The sequence below is a fragment of the Pithys albifrons genome, chromosome 5, assembly GCF_047495875.1.
Source record: "Pithys albifrons albifrons isolate INPA30051 chromosome 5, PitAlb_v1, whole genome shotgun sequence".
NCBI lineage: Eukaryota > Metazoa > Chordata > Aves > Passeriformes > Thamnophilidae > Pithys > Pithys albifrons.
Window position 1 is genome coordinate 67,338,006 of NC_092462.1, and position 23,853 is coordinate 67,361,858.

Sequence of the window (23,853 nt, forward strand, 5' to 3'; positions counted from 1 at the left end):
GTGGAAATAAAAAGGGTTTATTTGTTTTTACTTTTTCAGTTATTACAGCTGGGAGCTATTATGCTGGAAAAGAAAAATGACACCATACTGCCTGTGTCATTCTCCCTCAAGCACAGCCTAATTTAAGGTGGAATTTTCAGGTACAGCCTCCCTGGACAGCAGCAGCCCAGTTAGAGGCAATGGCACCACAGTTCCAAGTGTCGGGTTTAGTGGCTGGTCTGGCAGTCCCACAGGGATAGTTGAGTCTGACATTCCCTTCAGGGACACAATTCTCCTGCTACTGAGCAGCCAGTGCAGTGCTACCTGTGGCAGTAGCACCTTGGGATGGAGAGTGTGTTATTTTTATTAATTTTTTAAAGCTGGACATTAGTGTGTGTGCTCCATGTGCATGTGTGCATCCATGTGTGCACACAGCTGTACCTGTAACACAGCATGACTGCAGAAAGCAAACTGTGGGCTGTGAGATCAATCCTGCCTCCACCTTGGCTGCTCTGCCATGTTGTGTCATGCTTTTAGCAGGCGAGGAGTACCAGTGCTTAGTTCATCTTACTTCCTCTGCAATTACCACATTGGAAAAGAAGGAGTAGGGACAAGATTACAGGGCTGCTTGGTCTTTTCCTTTGTGGAAAAGGCTCTGGAGAGATGAAGTCATAGAGAAATTCTTTTTATGGAGATGTGGAGGTTTGGCCTGTTTCCTGGGGGAAGAAGAAAGGAGGAAGGGCTTTCCTTTGCAGCAGGCAGGTGTCGGGAGGATCTGCGCCTCCTCCTTGCTCCTGGATTAACGCTTCCTCTGCTCCTGGAGTGCACTCTGTCATCACTGCAGAGAGGCATAAAAAACCAGCCTAAAATCGTTAGTTTTTTCTGCACTTTCTCTGCTGCAATTCAGAGGATGAATCCTCCTTCGCATCCATCCTCTCTCTGCCCAGCTTGTACCCTGCCAGGCCCATTGCAGCTGATGTATTTATCTTCTGAAAAGAGCAGGTTTGGCAGTAGAAACTCTTCAACACATGGTTAACCAGAGAGTGGATCCTGTATTGTCTTCTGCAAAGAACAAACTCAATTCAGAGAGTTTTACTGGATTAAAACAGAAATGAAAAGCCCCCCAGAAATCCATGAGAAGTACAATTTTTCACCTGGTGTTTATAGATTAGTTTCTATCCTAACTTATTAGTGTAAGATTTGGGGTGAAAAAAAAAAGGTTTAAAATCTAAACCAACTTGCGTCTAACTTACAGAATTAAGACTGTCTGACCTTAAATGGTCTTATGTTTTTTTACATGGATGAGCATGGATTCAGCTACACCACATGCAGCCTACCAATATTTAGTATTAAAAGTCAAAAAAAGAGTTACTTCTACTGATCTACAAATAAATCACAGTGATAAATACCAGTGTTCTAAGCATCCAGCTGTACACGTAACCCATTTCAGTGGATGAGGAGAACTGGGAAATGAAAGAGGTGAAGTTGCTGAGTGTGGGCTCTGCCTGCAGACCTGCTCCGGGGCAGGTATTTCTGCTTTTCTTGAGGCATTTACAGCAGTCTCTTGCTCCTGGGATGAGTAATTATTTCACCATTTTACCAACTTTTTGGCAGACTGGTAAAATTTTTTGGCAGCGGTGAAATTTTTCATCCTTGCAGATTAGCCCTGTGGAAAGAAACAATTTTGAAAAGAACCATATCATCACAGCTTTTAATTAAGTAATATTAATTTTATATACTTCATTTTATGATGGTGCTGATAAAGAATGTTTGCAAAACAAATTACTCTTTCAGAAATCTTTGGTTTTGTTTCTTTTTTTTAACTGGTAGAGGCCATTGGTTGTGTACATGAGCCAGTAACAGTGCACTAACTTGTACTTTACAAAATTGGTGGAAGGATAATTGAATCCCTTTAGATACCCTTTATGGAAGAGCTGTACTCCCTACAAATACTAATGGGGCAAACACATCAGAAGTTAATTTCACCAGCAGTGAAACGAGCCAATTTGGTTAAGTGACTGCCTAAATGCAATGTTTGTTAATTGATAGCTGCAAAGAAAACATCCAAGTGTGTTCCGTAACTACCCAAACTTAAAATGCAGGAACTATATGAAACAAAAAAGACCAGAAACCATTTGGTCACCTTGGCTGTTCTCTCTGCCTGAAGTATTGTAAATAACCCCAGGAAAGGATTCCTGGGAAGGCATGGCCAGCCAGAGGTGTGCCCATTGGCAAAGCAAAGTGAAGGCCCCAATTTCAGAATTTCTTTCTTCCATTTTGCACGAGAGGCACAAACTGTGGTTACGCAGGATTTATGGCATTGGAAGGGTCTGTGCAATACGGATGTTTGAGTGATGAAACTTTGGTGCAGGTGAAGCACTGACTGAGAGCCTTCTGCTGCTTACTGGTGAAATTGTTACCTAAAGGTGTTATGAGTGGGTTCTGTGCCAGAGCCCCTGGGTCCCAGAGCCAAAGGAATGGTTCATAGTCTGTGAGATGCATTTTACTGTATTATACAGATTCATTTGTACGCACGTACATGGCGCTTGCTACGTTCTGTAGCACACGGAGTACTGTGTTGTATCATTATCTCGTCATAATATAAATACAATTTTTTATAACTTTTTGTTGTGTTATTCAGTTTTTTAAAAAAATTTCATCATTCCTTTTTGTGCGTAGCGTTTCTTCTCTTTGAAAATCTTTACACATTGCAAATCTTTACAACTGGCTTAGTGACTATTTCATAAGGAGCTCACTGAGTTTAGCAATTCAAATGAATAGCATGGTATGAAGGCTGGATTGCTATTTAATGTTCTTTTAAACACATTGGCCCAATGAAACCTCAGTAGTCATTAATGTTATTTGTCTCTAACCATGGGTCCTGTATAAATTTCCACTATTACATTTTTGAAGACAAAACAACCTGTAAAACAAAGTGCCAGTAGAAATGCATTAGTGTCTAAGTAATTATACTTGAAATGATTCCAGCTCTGTACAACAAAAAAAAAGCATTAAAAGGCAGCCTACAAGTTCTGCATGTGTATTTTGTCGAATATGAAAGTCACATCACAAGTGACGTGCAGCCAGACAAAAACGAGCATTTTAGTTTGTTACTAGGAGAGACGAGAGGAAGGACAGAGCCAAAATGCTTTTATGAATTACATCATTTACTCTCAGCTGCAGTGTGTGACATCCACTGGCTTGTGCTTGTTTGTCACACATGTTTGGATTTAAATAAAGCAACATCTTAAAAATACAGAAATAGTTTAAAGTTGAAACCATGGCAAGTAGCTTGTTGACATGTTTATGTTTGATTTGAGTAAGTTAAGCTGCTGAATCAGTAATAATATTCCTGAGCAAAGCATAGTAAACTAATTTACCACAGCTTTCTTTGAAATTAATACTTTTACAGAATAAGCATAAAATACAATCCAGTCTTTACTAACTTACTATAAATTAATTTCCAACAGGAGAAAAGCTATCAAACTTATATCAGTGTTGTATTTTGTGACAGCACTTTTCTCAGCACAAGAATCATATGGGGTAACAAAATTATGACAAATGCAGTGACATTATTTTTGTAAATCCTGTACAGTTTATGACCTGTACAGCTTCTTTTATGACATCTGTCATGTCATATAATCTGTTTATAAGAAAAGCAAGTTTCCTTATTTTGCTAATATGGATATTTCAAATTTAATATTAAATGTCCATAAGCTTGCCTTAACTATTAAGATGAAGATGTTTTGCCAAAAAGTATTTAAATAGAAAAGAGCCTTAAATTATAATTGAATTCATAATGATATAACCATGAGCTTCCTCTAAAAGAGGTGCCTTAAAGTTGATTTAATGCCAAAGTTGTCGGTTACTGTTATTCTATAAACTGTGACTGACCCAGGGGTTTTAGGGATCGTGGCATGGCAAGGAAGGTGTGATTATGGTGTGGGCACCAGGGGAGGAGTGGAGGGCTGGTGGCACTGCTGCCAGGAGAGCTGGGCCTGGACAAGCAGAGATTGCTGCTGGTGTCTTTGTGCCCACTATGATTTTACACTGCCCACAGCTCTGTGAAAGCTTCCCCTCCCGTGCCACGACTGCCTTACTGGGGATGAGCTGTGGGGAGGCTGATGGGAGAGAGGGAGCAGAGCAGGGAAGTGGGAGGGATGCCCCTGCTGAGTCCCACACATGTTCCCACAGACAGGTTCACTTTCTTAAGGACTAAACCGATTTGCAGACTGCCCAGCTGATCAGCCCCGCTTGGGGTTCGCATTCAAAATAGGGTCAGGAGAGTAAACAAACCATTTTCTAGAAAAAAATATCCCCTTGTGTATTGTACGTTTAAATACATAGGAGTGTTAGCCTAAAAAATGTGTAGGAGCTTCTTGGATATTTATGGCATTGAGTCCAACAAAGCTGAAGAAACTAATCACTTTGACCTGCTTTTCTGGGAATACAAGGTCTCAGAATGAAATCTACCATTCCTCTGGAGAGAAGATACATGTGCCTGGGAGACAAAGCAAGCTGGTGCCAAACTCCTGTCTTATGACTCTGTTATAATAGAAGTTCACATGGCACTTCAAAAGCCATGCTTAATTCAGAATATAAATTTGCTCAAAGGAATGAATTACCTTTCAGGATAGGGTGTTTCCAAAGACTGATTGTTACTCCAGCAGTCTGCAGCAAGGACCTCTACCATCCTGCTGCTGCGAGCAGATGTGCAGTATGATGGAAAATCAAAAAGCTTCTATACAGTTACAGTTCACAAGCTAACATCTATTTCCATGTCTCCTCTGTGGGTCTTTTTTTTTTCCCACTAAACAAAAACCCAAACAAAAAACCCCCACCAAACAAATGGAAAAAAACAGAAAAAAAAACAAAAACAAAAAACAAACCCTAAAGCAGTAACAAGGAAATCACTTTCATGAGAGTTTTTATCTGACAAATGTATCCCAGTGTCAAGGTTTAGACTGGCCAGCTGTGACACCTCTGTGGTGGCCACTGCACTCCTTGGCTGTTAGAGCCTTGGGTGATGGGATGATGGCGCTTCTCTCTGTGGTATCAGGCACAATGATGTCATGTTTTGTGGAGGAATAAACACAATACAGTATGGATGGAATAGTGCAGAGCTTGCAGACATCCTACCAGAAATGTTTATGTCTTAATCTGCTGGAATTCACCATAAAATGGCTTGTAAAGGCAATATGCTATCTAAGCTGCCTCTCTAGTTCTAGGACACAGATGCAAAACAACTGCCCCTAGAATGGAAAAAAAGGGTAAGGTAAGCCTTTAATTATGTTTTGACTGAACACAACCGAGAAAAAAAATGACTCGGAGAAAAACAATCTTGACCCATGAGAAGCTGCAAAAGCAAACACTGAAGCGTGTGAGGTGAGGTTGGGTGGAGAGAGGGGCTGTAAGAAATTTTGAAGATAAGTTTGTAGGGGAAGTGTGTTCTTTAATCTCTGGCCTAAAAGCCAATCGATGATCTAACAAATTAAAATTTGTTTCTCTTCAGAGGCTTGCTTTTTCAAAATGAGAATTTTATGTGCACAATGTTCTGACCTAAAATATTTCAATTCTAGCCTGAATTCCTGTGCCAGCAGGGATTATGAGATCATGCTGTCTGTCAACTTCTCTTTCGTCCATCTGTTCCCCTCCTCCTTTCCTTGATAACTTCTGAACCTTCTGGCTAATTTTCACCAAATTTGACAAAGCAGAGATAGGATGGAGGTTGTAATAATAATCCATGATGAAAACTTTCATAGAAATTCCATGTCTGGGTAGAAAGAAAAATAAATTATTTCCTGCACTGATCATGGCCCTGTTGACCTCGTCACTGTTTCCAAGAGGTGGCCACTGGCCAGCACAGATGTAGCTCCAAACCAGCTACAGAATGAGCATTTAGTGTTTCTTGCCCAGCTCCACGGATGGGGACATAGGTTTTGGGAAGTGGGACATTGTAGCCAAGTGAGTCTGGAAAGAGGGAGAGGAACCAATCACCCAGGGAACTGAAAGCATCAGTTGCAGCAACCTAGAGAGACAATTTAATAGATAAAAGACAGACAATCTTTTATCAGATGTGTCTTCTTTGATCTAGGATGTGGACTGCGGTGGAAGAGCTGAAGTGCTCTCAGGACACCAGAATTTTAGGAAGTTTTCTAGGCATTTAAAATTTGCTTTTACTCAGGCATTTTTTACATGAGTAACAGTGAAACATTGATATTTATGAAACAACCCCCCCCGCCCCCCCCGCCAAACTACAACACTGTGAAACACAGCCCTGCAAAATAGCACTGCAGGAGAAGTTGATTTTAGTGCAAGCAACTGACTGAACTGAAACAGCACAGTCTTATGAAATAAGCTGGTGAATGCTTTTGTTCCTTCCCCATTGGAAAGACATAATGCACTCCCATCTGTAAGATGATTTGAAAACTTCAGCCACCCTAAATTGCAGCTGCATATCAGGCTGTAATCTGATGGGGAGGAATTCAACACTACAGCTCCTTTTACCCAGGAGAACTCACTGCCAGGTCAAGGTTTAATCTAAAAGTGTCTTGCACAGACCACATTATACCAGAAATCAACATTCTGTACTTTGCAAGTGATACAGGTGCTGATTTTGATCTAGAAAACCTCACTTGAGTTAGTCTTAGCTGTGCTGAGCTGCAAGGTTGCTCATTTCCCTGTGTGGATTCATTTCAACAATTGCATTGAGATGAGAGAAGCTGAACATTTACAACAAGAAGTGGGAGGGCTCAGCCACCCACATATGGACTGGGTCAATGCCTCATCAGGGTGAAATGTAGAGATAACATTTCTGGATGCAATAAGTGATTTCATTCTAGAATAACTGGCCCTACGAACCACAAAAAAAAAAGTGCCATTCTGTATTTAGTCTTCAGCAGTGCATAGGATCTAATTCAAGACCTATTAGCTGCTCAATAGTAGCAACCACAATGTGATTAAACTTAACATTAAGAAGAGAGCAAGACAAATAAAGCAAACAGATACTCAGTTTTAAGAAAATTACCAAAATGATCCATGCAGAAATGGAGAAAAATGCCAAAACTCCCAAAATGAGCAGTACAAAATCAGGAAGCCTACAAACAGCCAGAAGACTTAAAAACCACAGTTCTAGAAGCTCAGGTGAAATGTTTGACACAAATACAAAAAATGTGGCCGAAACCTCCCCCTGGATGACTCAATGAGAAATGAGGCTCTTGCAGGGCAGGTAGGGAAGCCCAGAAACATGTGGCACATGGAAATGTAAACAGGAAGCAAAGATGGCCAAATTCAGAGTGGCTGATAAAGGATGAAGGAGAATGTACTGATTGTTTCTAGATTGCCATGAATGCCACAGGTAAGGTACATGCTGAGGTGGCATTGACCAAATCCTTCTATACTAGTGCGAGGAATCACTCCATGGGTTTTGGAAAGGGCTGAAACACAATTAAGGAGTTGCTTTTTTCAGCAGCTGGTGGTGATGTTCAGGGGTGTTGCTTTGGGAAGTTTTGAGGGGAGATCAGCATATTCAAGATGATATCATACAAATCCAAGGACATAAAGGCCATGAATTACTGGAAGGACTAAGTAGGGGTGAAAATCACAGTGGGGCTGAGGGAGCTGAAGGGGCTGAGGGAGATGCTGAGAGGAGCTGAGGGGGCTGAAGGGATCTGAGGCTGGTGAAGGGACTGGAGCACAAGTGCTGTGGGGAGAGGCCGAGGGAGCTGGGGTTGTTTAGCCTGGAGAAGAGGAGGCTCAGAGGTGACCTCAGCACTGTCTAGAACTACCTGAAGGGAAGTTCTAGCCAGGTGAGGGTTGGTCTCTTCTCCCAGGCACTCAGCAATAGGACAAGGGGGCACGGGCTCAAGCTCTGCCAGGGGAAATTTAAGTTGGAGATCAGAAAAACATTCTTTCCAGAGAGAGTGCTCAGGCATTGGAATGGGCTGCCCAGAGAGGTGGGGGATTCACCATCTCTGGAGTTTTTTAAACTGAGACTGGCCGTGGCACTGAGTGCCATGATCTGGTAAAGGGACTGGAGTTGGACCAAGGGTTGGACTTGATGATCTCGGAGATCTTTTCCAACGCAATCGATTCTATGATTCTGTGAGAGGGCTGAGACGAGCTGAGGGGGCTGAGGTGTCCTGAGGGCGGGTGAGAGGGTCTGAGGGGCCGGGGTTGAGTTGACACAAGCGACACCGCCACCTCCCCGCAACCAGCCGTTGCCGGCATGAGACGCAGAACCGCCTGCGTGACGTCATCAGCGGGCCCGGCGCGAGGGCGCGTGCGCGTGCGGCCCCGCGTGCGGAGGGGCGGGGCAGAGGAGCGCGCGCGTGCGCGGGGGGCGCGTGGCGGGCGGTTCGAGCTGTGGGCGCGCCCTGAACCTTCCCCGGGCCTTCCCTGAGCCTCCCCTCAGCCCTTCCCTCCCAGCCTGTCCTGAGCCTCCCCCCAGCCCTCCCCTCAGCCTTCCCTCCGCCTCCCCCAGCCCTATCCCCAGCCCTCCCCTTAACCCTCCCTCAGCTTTCCTTCAGGCCTCCCCTCAGCTTTCCCGCCATTTCCTGCCCCGCTCCCCTCCCGTCCCCTCGAGCCGCCGCTGAGGCCGAGCAGACGCCGCGGTGAGTACGGAGCGGGGCTGTGAGCTCGGGGCTCGCTCCCAGCAGGACGGGATCAGCCGCCACCGCCGCGTTCCCGCTTCCCTCCGTCCCTTCGTCCCTTCGTGCCGCCCTGTCCCGGCTCCCGGCCGGGATCCCCGCGGGGCTGGAGGCAGAGGCTGCGCCGGCGCCGGGACGTGTCCCCTGAAGGCCCCGGTCGTGCGGCCACTGGGGACGGGGGTCGCGAGTGCTCCCTCCGGGCTCCGGAGGTGTTTGCGGTGTTGGATGGCAGCGGCAGCGCCGTGGTGGCCCGGCGTGCCCGTGCACGAAGCTATGGGGGCCCTTTATTGCACAGAATCACAGAATAGTTAAGGCTGGTCTGAACCTCTGGAGATGATCCAGTCCGACACCCCTGCCAAGGCGGGGTCCCCTGGAGCAGGTGACACAGGAACCCAGTGGGTTTGGAATGTCTCCAGAGAGGGAGATTCCACAACCTCCCTTGGCAGCCTGTTCCAGTGCTCGGCCACCCTTAGCGTAAAGTTCTACCTCATGCTGAGGTGAGACTCGTGTTTTAGTTTATGGCTGTTACCCCTTGCCCTGCTCCGCCTCTGGGCACAGCCGGAAAAGTCTGGCACCATCCTCTTGGCACCCGTGTTTATTTATTCTGAGCACAGAGGGCAGAGCAGAGTTGGGAGGCCACCCTGTGACATGAAACTCGCATAACATTCTGTTTCATATGTAATCTGTAAACTCTGAGTTACGTCAGACACATAGGGACATCTTTACTTGTTCAGCCCTCCAGGCTGGCTGGTAAAGTGGCGTTTTGTGGTGTAATGCATGTTTTTTAAACAAACTATTAAGTAATATCAAACTAAAAAAAACACCTTAGTGTTACTGGACCGTTGCAGACAAGGCCTCTTGACTTTGTTGATAATTTATCCTTTGTTGTCTGTTGCACACACTTTAAGATCCCAGAGCTGATGATTTCTTTGCTGGGAAACAGCGAAGCAGCAAACTCCTTTTTCTTGTAAATTTTAAGTTGTGACTGTTTTCATGAGAGTATTTATGCTGACCTTAATTTAAATTTGTTATAACTGATCAAAAAGCCTGCAGTATTATGTTGAGATATTTATATGTTAAAGTATTTCTTGTTCCATTTTCAGAGGAAACTTTAAAATGAAGATTTAGAGGACAAGATTGTGCTTGCTGCTGAGGTAAAAGAAAGCCCTTTAAAACCAGGATCTTGAAGTGCAGTGTAACTTCACTGTAGTTTTGTTTTTTGAACAAATTGAAAACCCCACTCATTTTGGAAGAGTTGAAACAATTGTGGGTGTTTTTTCAAATGAATGTGAAGAAAACTATAAAACTATATATGTAAATTACTTTTGCAGTCTCAGCACCTGTTGCTATTAAGTGATTGGTGCTATTCTATTTTAATAATAAATTTATATAAATTAAGCAAAAATACAAGTGCTTACAAAGATCAGGGATGTAATTGATGTAAAAATGTGTCCTGATTTCATTAAAAAAATACAGTGAGATATCCCTGAAATAAAAATTGGTTTCTAGTCTTTGAATAGACACTCTAATGCAGAACAGCATTCAGGTTTTTTTGAGGGGATCTGACACTTCCTTTTTTCTATGCAAACTCTTTTTTTATTAAAATACTGAATATTCTTTTTAAATGGCAAAAAAATTACAGCTGGAATAATTCTCCAGATTTTTTTCATGCATTTGGATATTTTCTGCTTACAAAGAATATTTTAATCATGAGCTGTGGAAAAGATTTTGTAGAAATTCTCAAGAAAATTGGATATCCAAAAGCTGATGAGCTTAATGGAGAAGATTTTGACTGGATGTTTGAGTCTTCGGAAGACAGACCATTTCTAGAGTGGTTTTGTGGAAATGTAAATGAGCAGAATGTGGTATCTGAAAAAGAACTGCAGGACTTTGATAATCTTCTCGAGTGTGGTAAGCCCATTTTGGAAGGAAATCCACTGGATGAAGCCCTTAAAACCTTGAACCCCGTGGATTCAAAGAACAGTAGCCAGGAGGAGGAGGAAGAACTGAAGAATTTAGAGGATGAGCTTCAAACTCTTCAGAAGTTAAAAAAACTTCAAATTCATCGGCATAATAAACTTCAACTCCTGGTTACTGCAAACAGCCGTTTGTGGCAAACAGTGCAAAGCAAAGAGGAAGAAGCACATAAAGATTTGAAAAAAGCTCTGGAAGTGTTTACTGCAGCCAATAATAAGCTCGACAATGATCTGCAGTCTCTTATGGGTGCTGTGAAAAAATTTGCCTCTTTCTTCACTGCTTCAGATTCAGATCCAGGAGCAGATGTACATCCAGTGTTTTTTTCCCAACTTTCTTTGGACAGGTATTTGTCTCTGGAAGAACAAAGCACTGCAGCACTTACCTCACGCCTAAAAAAGCATTTTTATCCAGGTATGCCTGAATGTGTTGAAAATTCACATGCAAGCAACTTTCAGCTTGAAGATTTAAGCAAGCAAGTCACTTGTGATGGGAATAGTGAAGTTTCTGAAGAGATTCAGGAGGTGGCCCGGCTGCAGGCAGCGTACATTTGTGCCCAGCGTCAGCTCATTCAGCTTCAGGCTGCAGAGGAGGGCATGAATTCGGCGATCAGATGTGCACAGAGCATCCGGCAGGCCTTAGACAAGGTAAGCCACAGAAGGTGATAGAAGGTAGTGCAGTTTTAAACAGGCATGTTCAGTTGGATCCAGTGAAGGGAATTGCTGAGTTACTGTTACTTCAGCTATTTTTCTGTAGTGGAATGGCACTTATATGAAATTTTTGTCCTGCTCACCAAACTCTTGTGAAATAGGTTCAGTTTCTAAGTTAGAAATTCTTTGCTATGGCACCAGTACCTTTAAATCTACTTTCCAGAGTTACTATCTTAAAATCCCTAGAACTTAGTAGTACCTTTCTAGTTTAGTTTAGCTTTGAGTTTTCAGATTAGAACTGTCTCTCTGTTGTTTGTACAATAAACAGAATCTGAGCTTTGGTTACAACTTTATGGTATTGAGGAGCCAATATGATAAATGTGGGACTCGGCTTCGAGAACACAGATTTGGGAAGGGCTGTCCCCATGTGGGTGTGCCCTTCCAGCCTGCGCAGTGGATTTTAGGTGAGGCTCAGCGTGCGCAGAACTGGCCCCACCGTTTAAGTCCTGAGGTTCATCTGCCACGGCCGAGCGAGCTTGGACAGTGCCAGTGAAGTCCTCAGGACTAGAACCTGCAGCACCCGGCATTTCCCAGGAGGTCTCCCATCCAAGTACTAATCCGGGGCTGACCCTGCTGAGCTTCCGAGATCTGATGGGATCAGATGTCAGGGAGGCATTTAACTGCCTATGAGAAATGTATTCCTGTGTTATATTGCATAGCATAAGCTTAGAAAGTTTTAGTTCACTGACTCTTTTGAAACTCATGTATTTGTACCAAATAAATTAATGATAGTTGAAGTCCCAAAAGTCTCTCAACAAGTGAGTGACAGGCAGATACAGCTACTGGAATTTGTGAGGAAATCATAATGAAAGGAAAGGTATTCACTTATGCCAGTCATGGAATAACTTGAGGCATCCTGTCAGTTTGTATATTTTCATTTATGGATGACTGGTATATAGGACTTATTTGATTATTATAGTTTGAAAAGATTGATTCTGCCAGCAGTGTTGATCATCCAATGAATATAAAAAATTATGTTTGCAGGGAGATTTCAGTTAGACATGCTTGAAATCTGGGTCTTGGGTAAAAAGCAGCTCTTCTGGTTTTAGCACAATAAATTGTTTCCTGATCCTGCAATAGAATGAAATTACTTCTTACTGAAATATATTTATTTGCTACCCGATTTCCCTTATGTTGTAAAGTTCTGTAAAACTACTAAGGAAGTTTTTATTTAATTTTGTGGGTAAATGTAACATAAGTACATGAACCTTGTGTGAACTGAAGGAATGTTTGGGAAGTGGCTTGGAGATAACAGGGAAGGAATTAGCAAATACTTTGTTTTATGCAGGATACTGGACAACAAGAAAACCTTGATCCCAAAATTTCTAGTTTGAGTGATGAAATTTCAACAATTAAACAAGATATAGCTCGGATAAACAATGAAGAGCTGCTTCCCCTTCTGAAAGAGAAAGCACAACTTTTGACTGCACCAGTGGTGAAAGGATACTTGGATCATCAGATTGCTCAGCAGGACTGTTATGCTGCAAGACAAGAGGAAATATGCAGGCATTTAATAAGACAGAAAGCATCGTTTGAACTTATTGAGCTGGCCTGTAAAATGGAGATGAAAAAACACCAGGAGATCAGCTGTCAGCTTGAGAATTTGGTAGAATCTCTGAAGCAGAGCACTGATGAGTTGCAGCAGAGACTACAGGTGATAACTGAGCGAATTCAACGTGCAAAGCCAAGAAACACTATTAGTCCAGAGGATGGTTTCTCTTGCAGGTGAGTGTTATGGTCACTACTGAACTTTGACTTGCTTTGAAGTAATACCAGGGAGATAAAAGCTTAGTCAAGCTAAGCCTTCCCTATAGGGGAGTTCTTAGTTACTTGCTGTAGCTAATTAATATTTTAAAATCTCAAGAACTGAAGCCTTCAAGATATGAAACCTGCTTCTTCCTTGTCCTTTGAAATTCTTTGCACATTTGCCTGAGGAAAAACTGTTCAATTATCAGTCCTTTTAATAGTGCAGAAGCATTTCTAAGCACTATCCAGAGCATAATGAATGTTTAAAGCCAAACCTGTCTCATATGGTGTTCTGATCCAGGACCTCCTGGAAGCTGCTGTAGGACAGACCTTAACAGGGTTTCCCAGGTTGTGTGTATGTGTGTGTGGCCTCATCAGCTGAGCTGGCAGAAACCCCCCTGTGGGAGGGGAGAGGAACAACTCTGGTGTATGAAACGTGTTTAGCTCATTTTTCCTGCTTGATTTGCCATCTGGTTTGAGTGTCCTGTCACCCATACAGGAGTCTGGTTTGTCACCATCCGAGTAGTTCAGTGTCCAGTTAAGTGTCCGTGCAGCTCAGGTGATGCTGTCAGGGGTGTGTGCTGGGCTGCTGTTCCCTCAAGACTCTGTGTTTTGATGAGATGTATTGTATAATTATGGGTGTGTTAGTGTCACACTTTCTCTCCTTCTTTGGAATGGAGCTTTCAGTGTTGGGGTTTTTTTAATAATTGTTCAGTGATAGCAGAGTATGCTTTGGCATAGGGAATAACTGCAATAATTAGGTAGCATTAATTTGCTCCCATTGTGTGTTTGCATTGTCAATTGTAATATTTTTGTTTACATATAAATATATAAGTTTATATATTATTATACTTATATAAGTTTATTATAAAGTCTTCAAATCACAGAATGTTGTCTGGCTACTTTTTCCACTTTTTTTTCCCCTTTTAAATGAAAGGGAAGTTGAAGGAGATAAAAACTATAGAGTTTGTAAACAGAAGACACTTGAAACTCAGTTACTTTTGAAATACAGCTTCTGCTCTTACTAAAACCAATCTGATTTTATATTAGGGCTCAATTCCTGAAGATTTTGTTATGGAGAGATGGTAGTAACACTTGAACAAAGTTGTCTGTGATCATATTGGCCTATTCCTGATGCAGTGTAAGGGCACAGTTTGATATAGTGTGTAATTGTCTTTTGCATGACTTGTAGCTAATTGCAGAATTTCTTAGCAGTGTCTTCATAGAAAACAGGAAATACTCCAGCAGTCTTTAAAATGTTACAAAGATTGCTCTTATTTCTTTTTGGCCATTGAAGTCTGTTATTTTTTCAGCACTGGAAAGAATGTATCTTATTTGCAGTCCTTGAAGTGTCGGGAAAGAGTTGGCAAAAGTCAACTATTTGCATTCATGATGTACTTACTAACTGTTACTTTGCTATTTCATTGTCACTAAATTAATACTGAAATATTTTGGATTCCTAATAATCACTGGCTGTATATAGATAGAATCATGAATCAGTCATAACAGTGTAGTAAAAGAGCCCTGAGCAGCACTGCCTTTTACTAGACCTCTGAATTCTCAGCAAGGACATCTTCTCTTGACTAAGGATAATAGAGTGCTTGGGAAACTTAGAAATGATTGTGTGTCTTATTTCACTTGTTACAGGTTGTATCAGCTCCTGGAAGGAGGAAATAAAAAACAACAGTTATTTAAAACATACAAACACCTGGAGCAGATGACTCAGAAGTTAAAGCAGGACTGTGCTACAGTACAAGAGCAGATAGCAGCATCTTCCCAAGAGCAGTCTCTGCTTTTGTCCAGCCTAGAAAGAGATGTAGATGCCCTCCATGATGCTCTTTATTGTGGAGGAAATCAGATACAACTCCGTAGTCCGGTAAGCCTTTATTGAGTTATTAAAATTATTATATTAACATGTATCACGTTCTTTTACTGAGAGAAATGTGGCACAAAGGCTGCAGACACACAAACTGCCCCCACTTGTCAGTGTAATGATGATGGACACTGTATTCACTTTGTTCTTGGCATTTTTGTAAGTGCTGGCACGTAATGATTTTTTGTGTCTGAGCAAATTGTTGCATCTACCTTAATTAATTTCAAAGGCATATCCTGTCCTGAATTACTGTCAGTTTGTGGTATGGGAAATATGTTGTCTGGATAGGATGTCACTGGAAAAAAGAAAACTAATTTAAATTTCTTTTTATTTTAGATGGCCCCTTTTCTTCCCTGTTATCTGTAACACTTCAGTGGTGTGATTTGTCCCCTTAAAAAGCCTGGCCATGGGTGGCTCATTTGGACAAAATAAAAATTACAGAATTTTGAAGGACAGTTGTATTTGGACAATCCTGCTACACAATTCCCAGGCACTGGGTTTAGAACATCTTTTAAATGGGATTAGGCTTTGTTAAATGCAACTTATTATGGTTTTTAAATAATTGTAGATACCTCAAAAGTGCATCGAGGGAAATCTCCTGTTACATAATACTTCCTTGGTTAATTACATAAAAATATATTTAACTTTCATCTGTCAAGTGAATTTGCAACATATAGAACAGTTTTTATTAAAAATTGAAGCTCTGTAATTGGAACAGTACATATTTGGGAATTACACATTATTAAATCAAATATCTGTCTATTGCTTCAACATACCTGTTAAAATATAGTGACATCTCTTTCTACTGCCACTGTTTGTCAAGGAGAGTAACTCCTTTAATAAGGAAATAATGTGTAAGTAGATGACCAATATGCTTAGACTGAACTATCATAAGAGTGCTAGTTGGGAAAATTGTAGCTGGTGATTAATGACTCAGTTGTAAAATTGATTTGGCTTTTTTGTTGTGGTCTTTTTTGCCTTTTAAGATTTGACAAGCTATGGAGACTTGTGATTGATTGAAAATGTCATTCACTCATCTGTTTAGGTCAGGGTCAGATTCTTATGGTCTTAACTCATCCGGTCAACAAGTAAATGAAATTACATTTTCATAACCTGATGTGAGTTCTGTTACATGGAGCTCAAAAATTACATGAGTGAAATCCCTTATCACCTTTGTTTCTGGTTTTTTTGTGTGATTACTTTTCAGTTATAAACAAAACTGGCTTCCCAACACAAAACCATTTTGTATTTCTAGCTCAGCTAATGTATTATCAATATAAAAGTAAGAATTTTTTGTGTTTTATTTTTTGTTAGGAACTTGCTGAGCAGTTTCATCAACTGGAAGTTGATCTAGATAAACTAAATCAACTCCTCACAGATCTGGTTGCTGATTTGAAGTCAAAGAGAAACATTCTGGAGTCCAATAAGCTGCAACAGATGGAAAGAGACTTGTATGTGTATTTTTTCAAAGATGAGGATCACTTGAAAGAGGTGGTGGAGAAACTTGAGCAGCAGTCTCAGGCTAAAACCAGTGGTCTGGAAGATGAGAATTTCACATCCACTGGAGTTCTTAATGTCTAAACTTCAGTACTCTTAAGGAAGGATAACATTAATGTAATCTGTCTACAAGCTTATGGAACAATAAACATTAGTGTGTCAAGGCTGGCACTTACCTGTCACTGCAGTGTGTTACCGGTTTGGATTGTGTGCTGCTCTGCGGGTTTGGCATCTGCCCACCGAGTTTTGTCAGAGCTCTTGGATACAAAGTAATGCCTTGTTTATTTGAAAGAATTATCTACAGACGCCTCTTCTGCTGGCCTGTAGGTTCGTTTCTGCTGCACCACCAGTAACGTTTCACACCCTTGAGTTTTCTTGCATGCTGAGAATTGTGAACTGCAAAATAAACGTGGAGGAGGCATTGCAGATTTTGGAACATGAGTGTAACGTGCTCATAGTAAAGAGGAGAGTTCTCCAAGGCAGATATTCCATGATTGTTTCCCTTACAGTTCTCCTAAGAAGATTTGGTTTTGATAAAAATGTGTTGGAATATATACCAGAATCTGTTTTAACTAACAAGACCATCTATTTTAAGACTACTCCAAAATCTCTTAATTTAACTTGTGGCCTGTCTTCCCCATTGAAACCTGTCCATACTTACACTGGGCTTGTCAAGGAAAAAGAATTTTATCTTTTGGACTTCTGAGTTGTGCTATAATTTATAATGATAACCATTTCAATTCAAAGTGCTGATACTTTCATACTTTTTTCATGTGCATTGTTAGCCTGTTTATCAAATTTTTGTATAGCTTCCTAATATACCAATGGAACTAAGTAGGCTTTTATAGCATGATAACTTCCAGTCTTTTGTATTTTGATGGATCAGCTGTGCTGCTTTCAAACATTGTACATACTGATGAAGGTTATTGTAGCAGCTTTAACTTCACTAACAGTAGTCTTAAAACTATTTTGATGGAAGACTTTTAACTTTTATGTGAGGATAACTTATTTTGCAATGTTTAATTATTTTTTCCCTTACTGTTTTGAGTGTCTTTATGTCTGGATTTCATGTTGTTTATACTTTGTATTTATTATTAAATGCCAAACTCTATAAATTCAGTTTAGCGTGGTCAATATTTATGGTGAATCTGTTTGTTGGTTTTAGGCCTGTTCTCAGGCATAGTGTCTTGTTTATATTTAGTCTGTGGGGTTCTCATTTTGATCTGCCCCTCAGGCTGTGATTGCTGCTTCCCACTCTGAGAAGTGAGGGAGCACTTTAACCCTGTGTGGGAAAGAAGTGTTGCTCTTAATTATCCAAGTTTGGAGGAGTTGTGTGTGGGCAAAGATTATACTTCTGACTCCTGGAACATCAGGGAAAACAAAGCCACTCTGCCCCTCGCCCCCTTCCTTCACACACTCACTAATTCAAGCAGAATAGATACAGCCAGTATTTAGTGCAGCGTGAGGGATGTTGCTGTTTGAATCTGGATACAAATGTTTGCACTACTAAGTATTCAAAATTGCAATCTGCCTGTGGTCTCGAGCTGAGAAAAATACTCCAGTGCAAGCAGAGGAACCATTTGCCTGATGGTTCAACTGGACAGTCTGCTCATGATTTAGTGGGGAAAACCAGAGTAACAGCACTCCAGTTACTGCCTGTAGAGGAATAATTTAGTAAACAGAAGTATTTGGTGGACTTGTACAGCTTGGATCCTTTATTTAAAGGATCCATTTTGAAAATATTGGGTATTTCTCTTGAGTAAAGTGAAGTTTTATGCATTCTTCTGGTCTAACTGTAAAATACCAGGGCATCAGTATGGGCACCATTATTTGTGATTCTCCAATGTGTGTTGTATCTAGGGATTCTCCAAGTATTTTTTTTTGTATTATAGAATATGGGCAGGTCAACTGGAAAAGCAACTCCTTTTAAGAAAAGGATGAAATTTAAAACAACAGTAGCTGTAGACAAAGCTTGTAGAGCCTGTAGATATTACTGACCAGTTTCTCAAACTGATAGACTGTATAACTGTTTGAAAGTTACTGTATGTGTAAGTACTTGAGTGCATCAATTACACAAAATTTAGGAAATAGAGGTCTTTTAGGATAAGTATTTTCTGAAACAGCACATAACTGATGGTTGTATATCATGATAGTAAATGTTTGTTTCTTTCATCTTGTGCTGGCTCAATTTTGGCAGTTCCTTGAAAGTTGGTTGTTTCTTTCCTGATAAACTGCAAGCACCAATAACAGTCAGTGTATGCATGTGCTGGACTAGTTAAAAGATGTTGAGAGGGGGGAAGTATGTCAGCCACACATCAAATTCTTTATTTATTTGCCAGATTTTTCTTTTTTAGTACAAATTAGCTGTACTTCAGGCTGCTGATTTTTTATCAATGTATTAAGACACCGTTTCAAAGATAGTAATCTTTATAAATTGTTACATTTTTATTTACAATATGTTACTAGTAGGCATGTCTGAAAAGAAATTTAATTTTCCACTGAGAATAATGGCTGAACATGCTCACTATATTTTGTCTTTAGTTTCAACAGAATATAAGCAAGGATTGTTTGTGGCCCTGATTAATTCATAATTTCTGTGTTCTGTGTTCAGGTTTAATCTTAAAAATGGAGCGTTACACGTACATAGGATGCGAGATTTCTAAACTGCCTCTCTCTGATACTGCTCAGAGGATTATGACAGCTTTGCAGTCTATTCCTTTAGAAGTTCAGACTAACAGAGAAAAAAACCAGAGTGAGTAAATCTTGGCCTATTTAAGTATTTTTCAGGTAAAAAGTTGAACACAAAACAATATCAAACCTCTAGTCCTTATTTTTAAATAGGGGATGGGGGAAAAGGTGAGAAGTTAGGTTTATAGGTTTAGGAAAGGGATTAAATTGTAACTGTGATATTTTCTGGGACTTTTCTGATTAAATAATGGTATATGAGTGCAAGGAACAGTACCCTCTTTCATTTTTTTCTTTCTGTTCCTGTGTGGTGTAGAAGTAGATGAGAATTTCAAACTGTTACTTAACTAATACTATCAAATGTAATAAATTAGATGTATTATTAACTTGACTCTGGAGTAGATATTTAAAGATCACCAGAGGTACTAGGAACTTACCAGGTGGCCTGTGAACTCTCCAGACTCACGTCTGTCCTTTACACACGTGTTCATTAGCAATGCACTCCTTGTGAAATTCTAGGGGGAAGAGTGAACAAAAGTCCCAGTGAAAGAGCAAATTAGGTAATGTTACAAGTGCCTCAGCAGATCTTTCTGTTGGGCAAATCTTACTCAGAACATTGTGGATACTAGGGAGGTTTTGCAAGATGTAATTTGTATTCTCAATTCTCTGCATGCCATTGTCTGTCAGTCTTGCAGCTCTGGAAGGAAGTAGATAGTTAAGAGTTTTGTGCAATTTCAGTTGTCTGTTTTCTCCTGAGAATTAGGTCCTGGAATGTTATTTGATGGATGGGATTTGTTCTTGTGTACATCATGTTTTTTGCAGCCTCAGCTTTATATAAATTACAGTTCAAGCTCCTCTTTCAGTAGTAGAGCTTGGTATCAGTGGAGTCTGGTGGTGTAGGAAGGTGGTAGTTCATTGCTGTCTCAGTCAGTGATACACATTTGAAGAAATATGGGATGCCTTCATTTTAAAATGATACATTGTACGTGGGACACCTGGGACCAAAACCCAGATGATTTTAAACAAAATCGGATATATTTTCAGCCTTGGTTTAATTGCCATTATACTTCTGGTACCTTGTAATTTTCACTGCCTTCATTTTCCCAAGTAATATTTTTTGTCTTAGAGTGGGACACTCTCAGTGCTCTGCAGTAACTGTATCATGTTGTTTTGTCTGCTCTTGGTCCATTCACTCTCTCTCAAGATGTAAAGTTACAGATTCTTATTTTTTTGGAAGCACTATGAAGGTGCCTGGTATCTCTACCCAAATGAGCCTGCAGTTGTCTTTGTAGAGCTGCTAAATCCTTATCTACTGGAGAGTCAAAGAACAATATTAAGCATTTTGGGGCAGCAGGTCACATGACAAGCTTTTCTTGCTCTTGTTTTCCTTCCATGCAGTAATTACTCAGTAACTGTTTCAAGTGTACAGGCTTAACACATTTATTTTAATAGCTCTTAGGAGATAGCCTAAATGTGTCTGTCTGTCCATCTGTCTGTCTGTATCTCTATCTATCTATCTATCTATCTATCTATCTATCTATCTATCTATCTATCTATCTATCTATCTATCTATCTATCTATCTATCTATCTATCTCTTTAGCATGGATCTGGAAAGAAGAAAAGGTTCACCTCCCTTGAAAACAAAACTTGTGTTAGTTGGTCTGTTTCAGACTGCATTGAATTGTATTTTATTGATAGATTTTTAAATTCTACTTAATGAAAAAACTGTTTATATTCTAGAAGGTAAATATTTGGCTCAAATAGAACAAATATCCACAATTTTGACCTCATTGGTGCAATTCCGTGGTTATCTTGGCAGTGTAACTGTAATGTTTCCATCAAGCCTTAGGGAGTTGTAGGGCAAGGATGGGTTTCTGCTGCCATCTGGTGATTATTTGGCGTAATTCAGGAATTGGAAGTTGCATTATCTGTTCAATACCTGTCATACTGATTACTGCTGGAGGAGAGAAATGTAATCCTCATCATCTTCTCTGGAGGGTAAATTTATCAAGAAAGAGTATCTTGCTGTGAAGCAATTAAAAGCACTGAATGTAAACTAAGATACTATCATTCTTAATTTATAATGTTACTGTTGTAGAAAGTCTCAAGAAAACCAAACCTAAAACGTTTAAAGCTTTAAGCACAGCTATGGCATATTGGCTGTTCTAACAGCTCTGGTTAGAAGTTTGAGCTGGAGATAAATGGCTGATTATACACTTACACCAACATATAGTAATAAGCTTAGTTTCTTCTAGGAGCTAAAATAGTCTTTGAAAATGCCTTTTTTTCTGTATGTTTAAGTACAGGGTCTTGATTTGCCTAGACAAAAGCTTTTTCTAACAGTTTTAGTAAATAGAAGTAGATCACCTTATGGTTTGTGCGAGGTGGGTTATGTTAGATTCAGAGTGTCTTGCTGTTGGTAAGGCAAACTCATGGCTGAGAACAGCAGTTCAGTGTTGCACTCGGTATGGGGGACAAAACACATGCTTTGCCCATGAGGTGTCTTTTGGCTGGATAGTAAGATAACCCAGAGATAAAAGAATCCTAATTGCTGACTCTGGACAGACCTGCACTTCAGGAGAGTTGTCTTTGTTCCACTTTGTACCTGCTGAGATTGTAATGACTGCTAGCCTGTAGTAATTCCCTGCTCTTTCATTCCAGTCTTCACTTGCTTCTCCTCTTCTTGGGACCTTTGGGAAATGTTAAGGACAGAAAAGAAAATGCTTGTTCTAATGGTTTCACTTGTCATGGTATGAGGCCTGAGGTGCATTTACAAACGTTCTTGAAACTGCAGCATCTGTGCTCTCTGAGCCGTGGGCAGTTCAGTGGTGGGCCCAGACTGACAGCTGTGCTGTGCTCTGTGTCAGACCAGCATGGGTGGCCATCCTGCTTCTCCTGGGACTGGGGTCACTTTCCCTTTCTGTCAGCCTTTAGGTCTGAATTCTCTTGCTCTCTGTTCTTGTCTGGTCTTATGTGTTCTAGTGCAGGATGAACAGGATGAAAAAATTATCCTCTGCAGGTGAAAGATGGTCAGTTTGCTGCAGGGCCATGATATGTTAAAGTCATATATGCAAATAGTGCTTTATAGAACAAAGTTCTTGTGAACTAATACTGCCTAATTCCAAGAAAACAATTAAAATGTGTAAAGTATGTAGGGTTTGGATTTTTTTTTCCTTCTTGCTCATAAGTCCTATGGGGAGAGGCTGAGGGAGCTGGGGTTGTTTAGCCTGGAGAAGAGGAGGCTCAGAGGTGACCTCATCACTGTCTAGAACTACCTGAAGGGAAGTTCTGGCCAGGTGGGGGTTGGTCTCTTCTCCCAGGCACTCAGCAATAGGACAAGGGGGCACGGGCTCAAGCTCTGCCAGGGGAAATTGAAGTTGGAGATCAGAAAAAAATTCTTTCCAGAGAGAGTAATCAGGCGTTGGAATGGGCTGCCCAGAGAGGGGGTGGATTCCCCATCCCTGGAGGTTTTTCAGCTGAGCTTGGCCATGGCACTGAGTGCCATGATCTGGTAAAGGGACTGGAGTTGGACCAAGGGTTGGACTTGATCTCGGAGATCTTTTCCAACCCAATCCATTCTATGATTCATGCCCCAGCTTTACTTTAACCAAAATGGGTTGTGTTTTCTTGAACAAAGGAAATATGCCTATTTGTGGGATTACAGTAATGCCTCTTCTGAGTACCATGGAAAATGTTTGTCTGCTTTGTAGTGAATTTGAATTAATTTTTTCTTAATGATGACAAAGCAGGCTTTTGCATATGCATATTTCAGAACCTGCAGGGCTCTTTTAACCATGAATGATACTAATTTGATAAAATGGTTGTCAAGGAAAATTTTACTACAATTATTTTAGATTTGGTATAAGTGTCAGTAATATAACCCTGTATGTAACCTAAGTTACATGCACTGCTTGCAGATCAATTTGTACTGAAAAATGTTTCTTCTTTTTTAAAGGTATAGAGAAGACAGAGGAAAATAAACTAAGTGATAAGGATGTACATCTGAGAAATGAAAAGGCAAGCATTTTGTAAGATTGAAAACCTCTAAAAGCAATCTTTTTATGGCAGGTTTGAAGTTATGTAGTGGCTCTTTCATAACAAGCTTTATCACAATATATTTTATACACTCATGGATCAGATAGCTTTTCCTGTCTTATTTACCTCTGAGAGTCTTGGCCCAACTTCTGTTACCTTTTCCACAGGAAGTTGATTTTTTTATGACAGATTGATCAGAATGAACTTGCCACATTCAGACAGTTACCAGGGTTTAGAAATGTTCCAGACTTCTGTCACTGAACAATCACTAGCACATAATCACAAAGTGAGCTGATTCAGGTGAAAAATTACTCTGTACTAGGAAGTTTAATTTTGGGCTTTAATCATCTCTCTGAATTTGGTTTGATGAACATGTGAGTGAGTGCTGGGGCAGGAGTGGGAATGGGAAACTGCAGCAGCCCCAGCTCAGGCTGTGAGTGTAAAACCCATTGTGTCAATCGATGGGTTGCAGATGCTGCAAGTGAACTCCTGTCCCAGCTGCAGGTTTCACAGCCTTCCTTACTCTGACTCTGGGGCATGTTGCACACTTCAGCAAGTCCATTCAGGCTGCTCAGGATGCGGAAAACTGATTTCTTTTGTGGAGTGGGAGAGTTTCCTTCCAATTACTTTGGCTCATAGATGCTCATGCAGCTGTGGGTGCACATGGATAGTAGTGGAAGCCCTTTTTGTGATGATGAGATGCTA

General features: G+C 40.7%; 2 protein-coding genes across 2 annotated transcripts in view; both read left to right on the top strand.

Annotated features, from left to right (window-relative positions):
• The first annotated feature begins 8,320 nt into the window (after positions 1-8,320).
• On the top strand, positions 8,321-17,540 carry HAUS3 (HAUS augmin like complex subunit 3). The gene is made up of 5 exons (XM_071556954.1): positions 8,321-8,591; positions 9,731-11,248; positions 12,600-13,036; positions 14,705-14,933; positions 16,245-17,540. Exons 2-5 carry the CDS (start codon positions 10,337-10,339, stop codon positions 16,509-16,511), a joined length of 1,845 nt encoding a protein of 614 aa, XP_071413055.1. The 5' UTR covers positions 8,321-8,591; positions 9,731-10,336; the 3' UTR covers positions 16,512-17,540.
• A 1,512-nt stretch (positions 17,541-19,052) lies between these two features.
• The window catches only part of POLN (DNA polymerase nu), a 95,469-nt gene continuing 90,668 nt past the window's right edge, over positions 19,053-23,853 (top strand). The window contains exons 1-2 of the mRNA XM_071556953.1: positions 19,053-19,179; positions 23,069-23,130. Of these exons, the coding sequence (XP_071413054.1) occupies positions 19,053-19,179; positions 23,069-23,130 (189 nt within the window). The remainder of the gene's footprint in view (positions 19,180-23,068; positions 23,131-23,853) is intronic.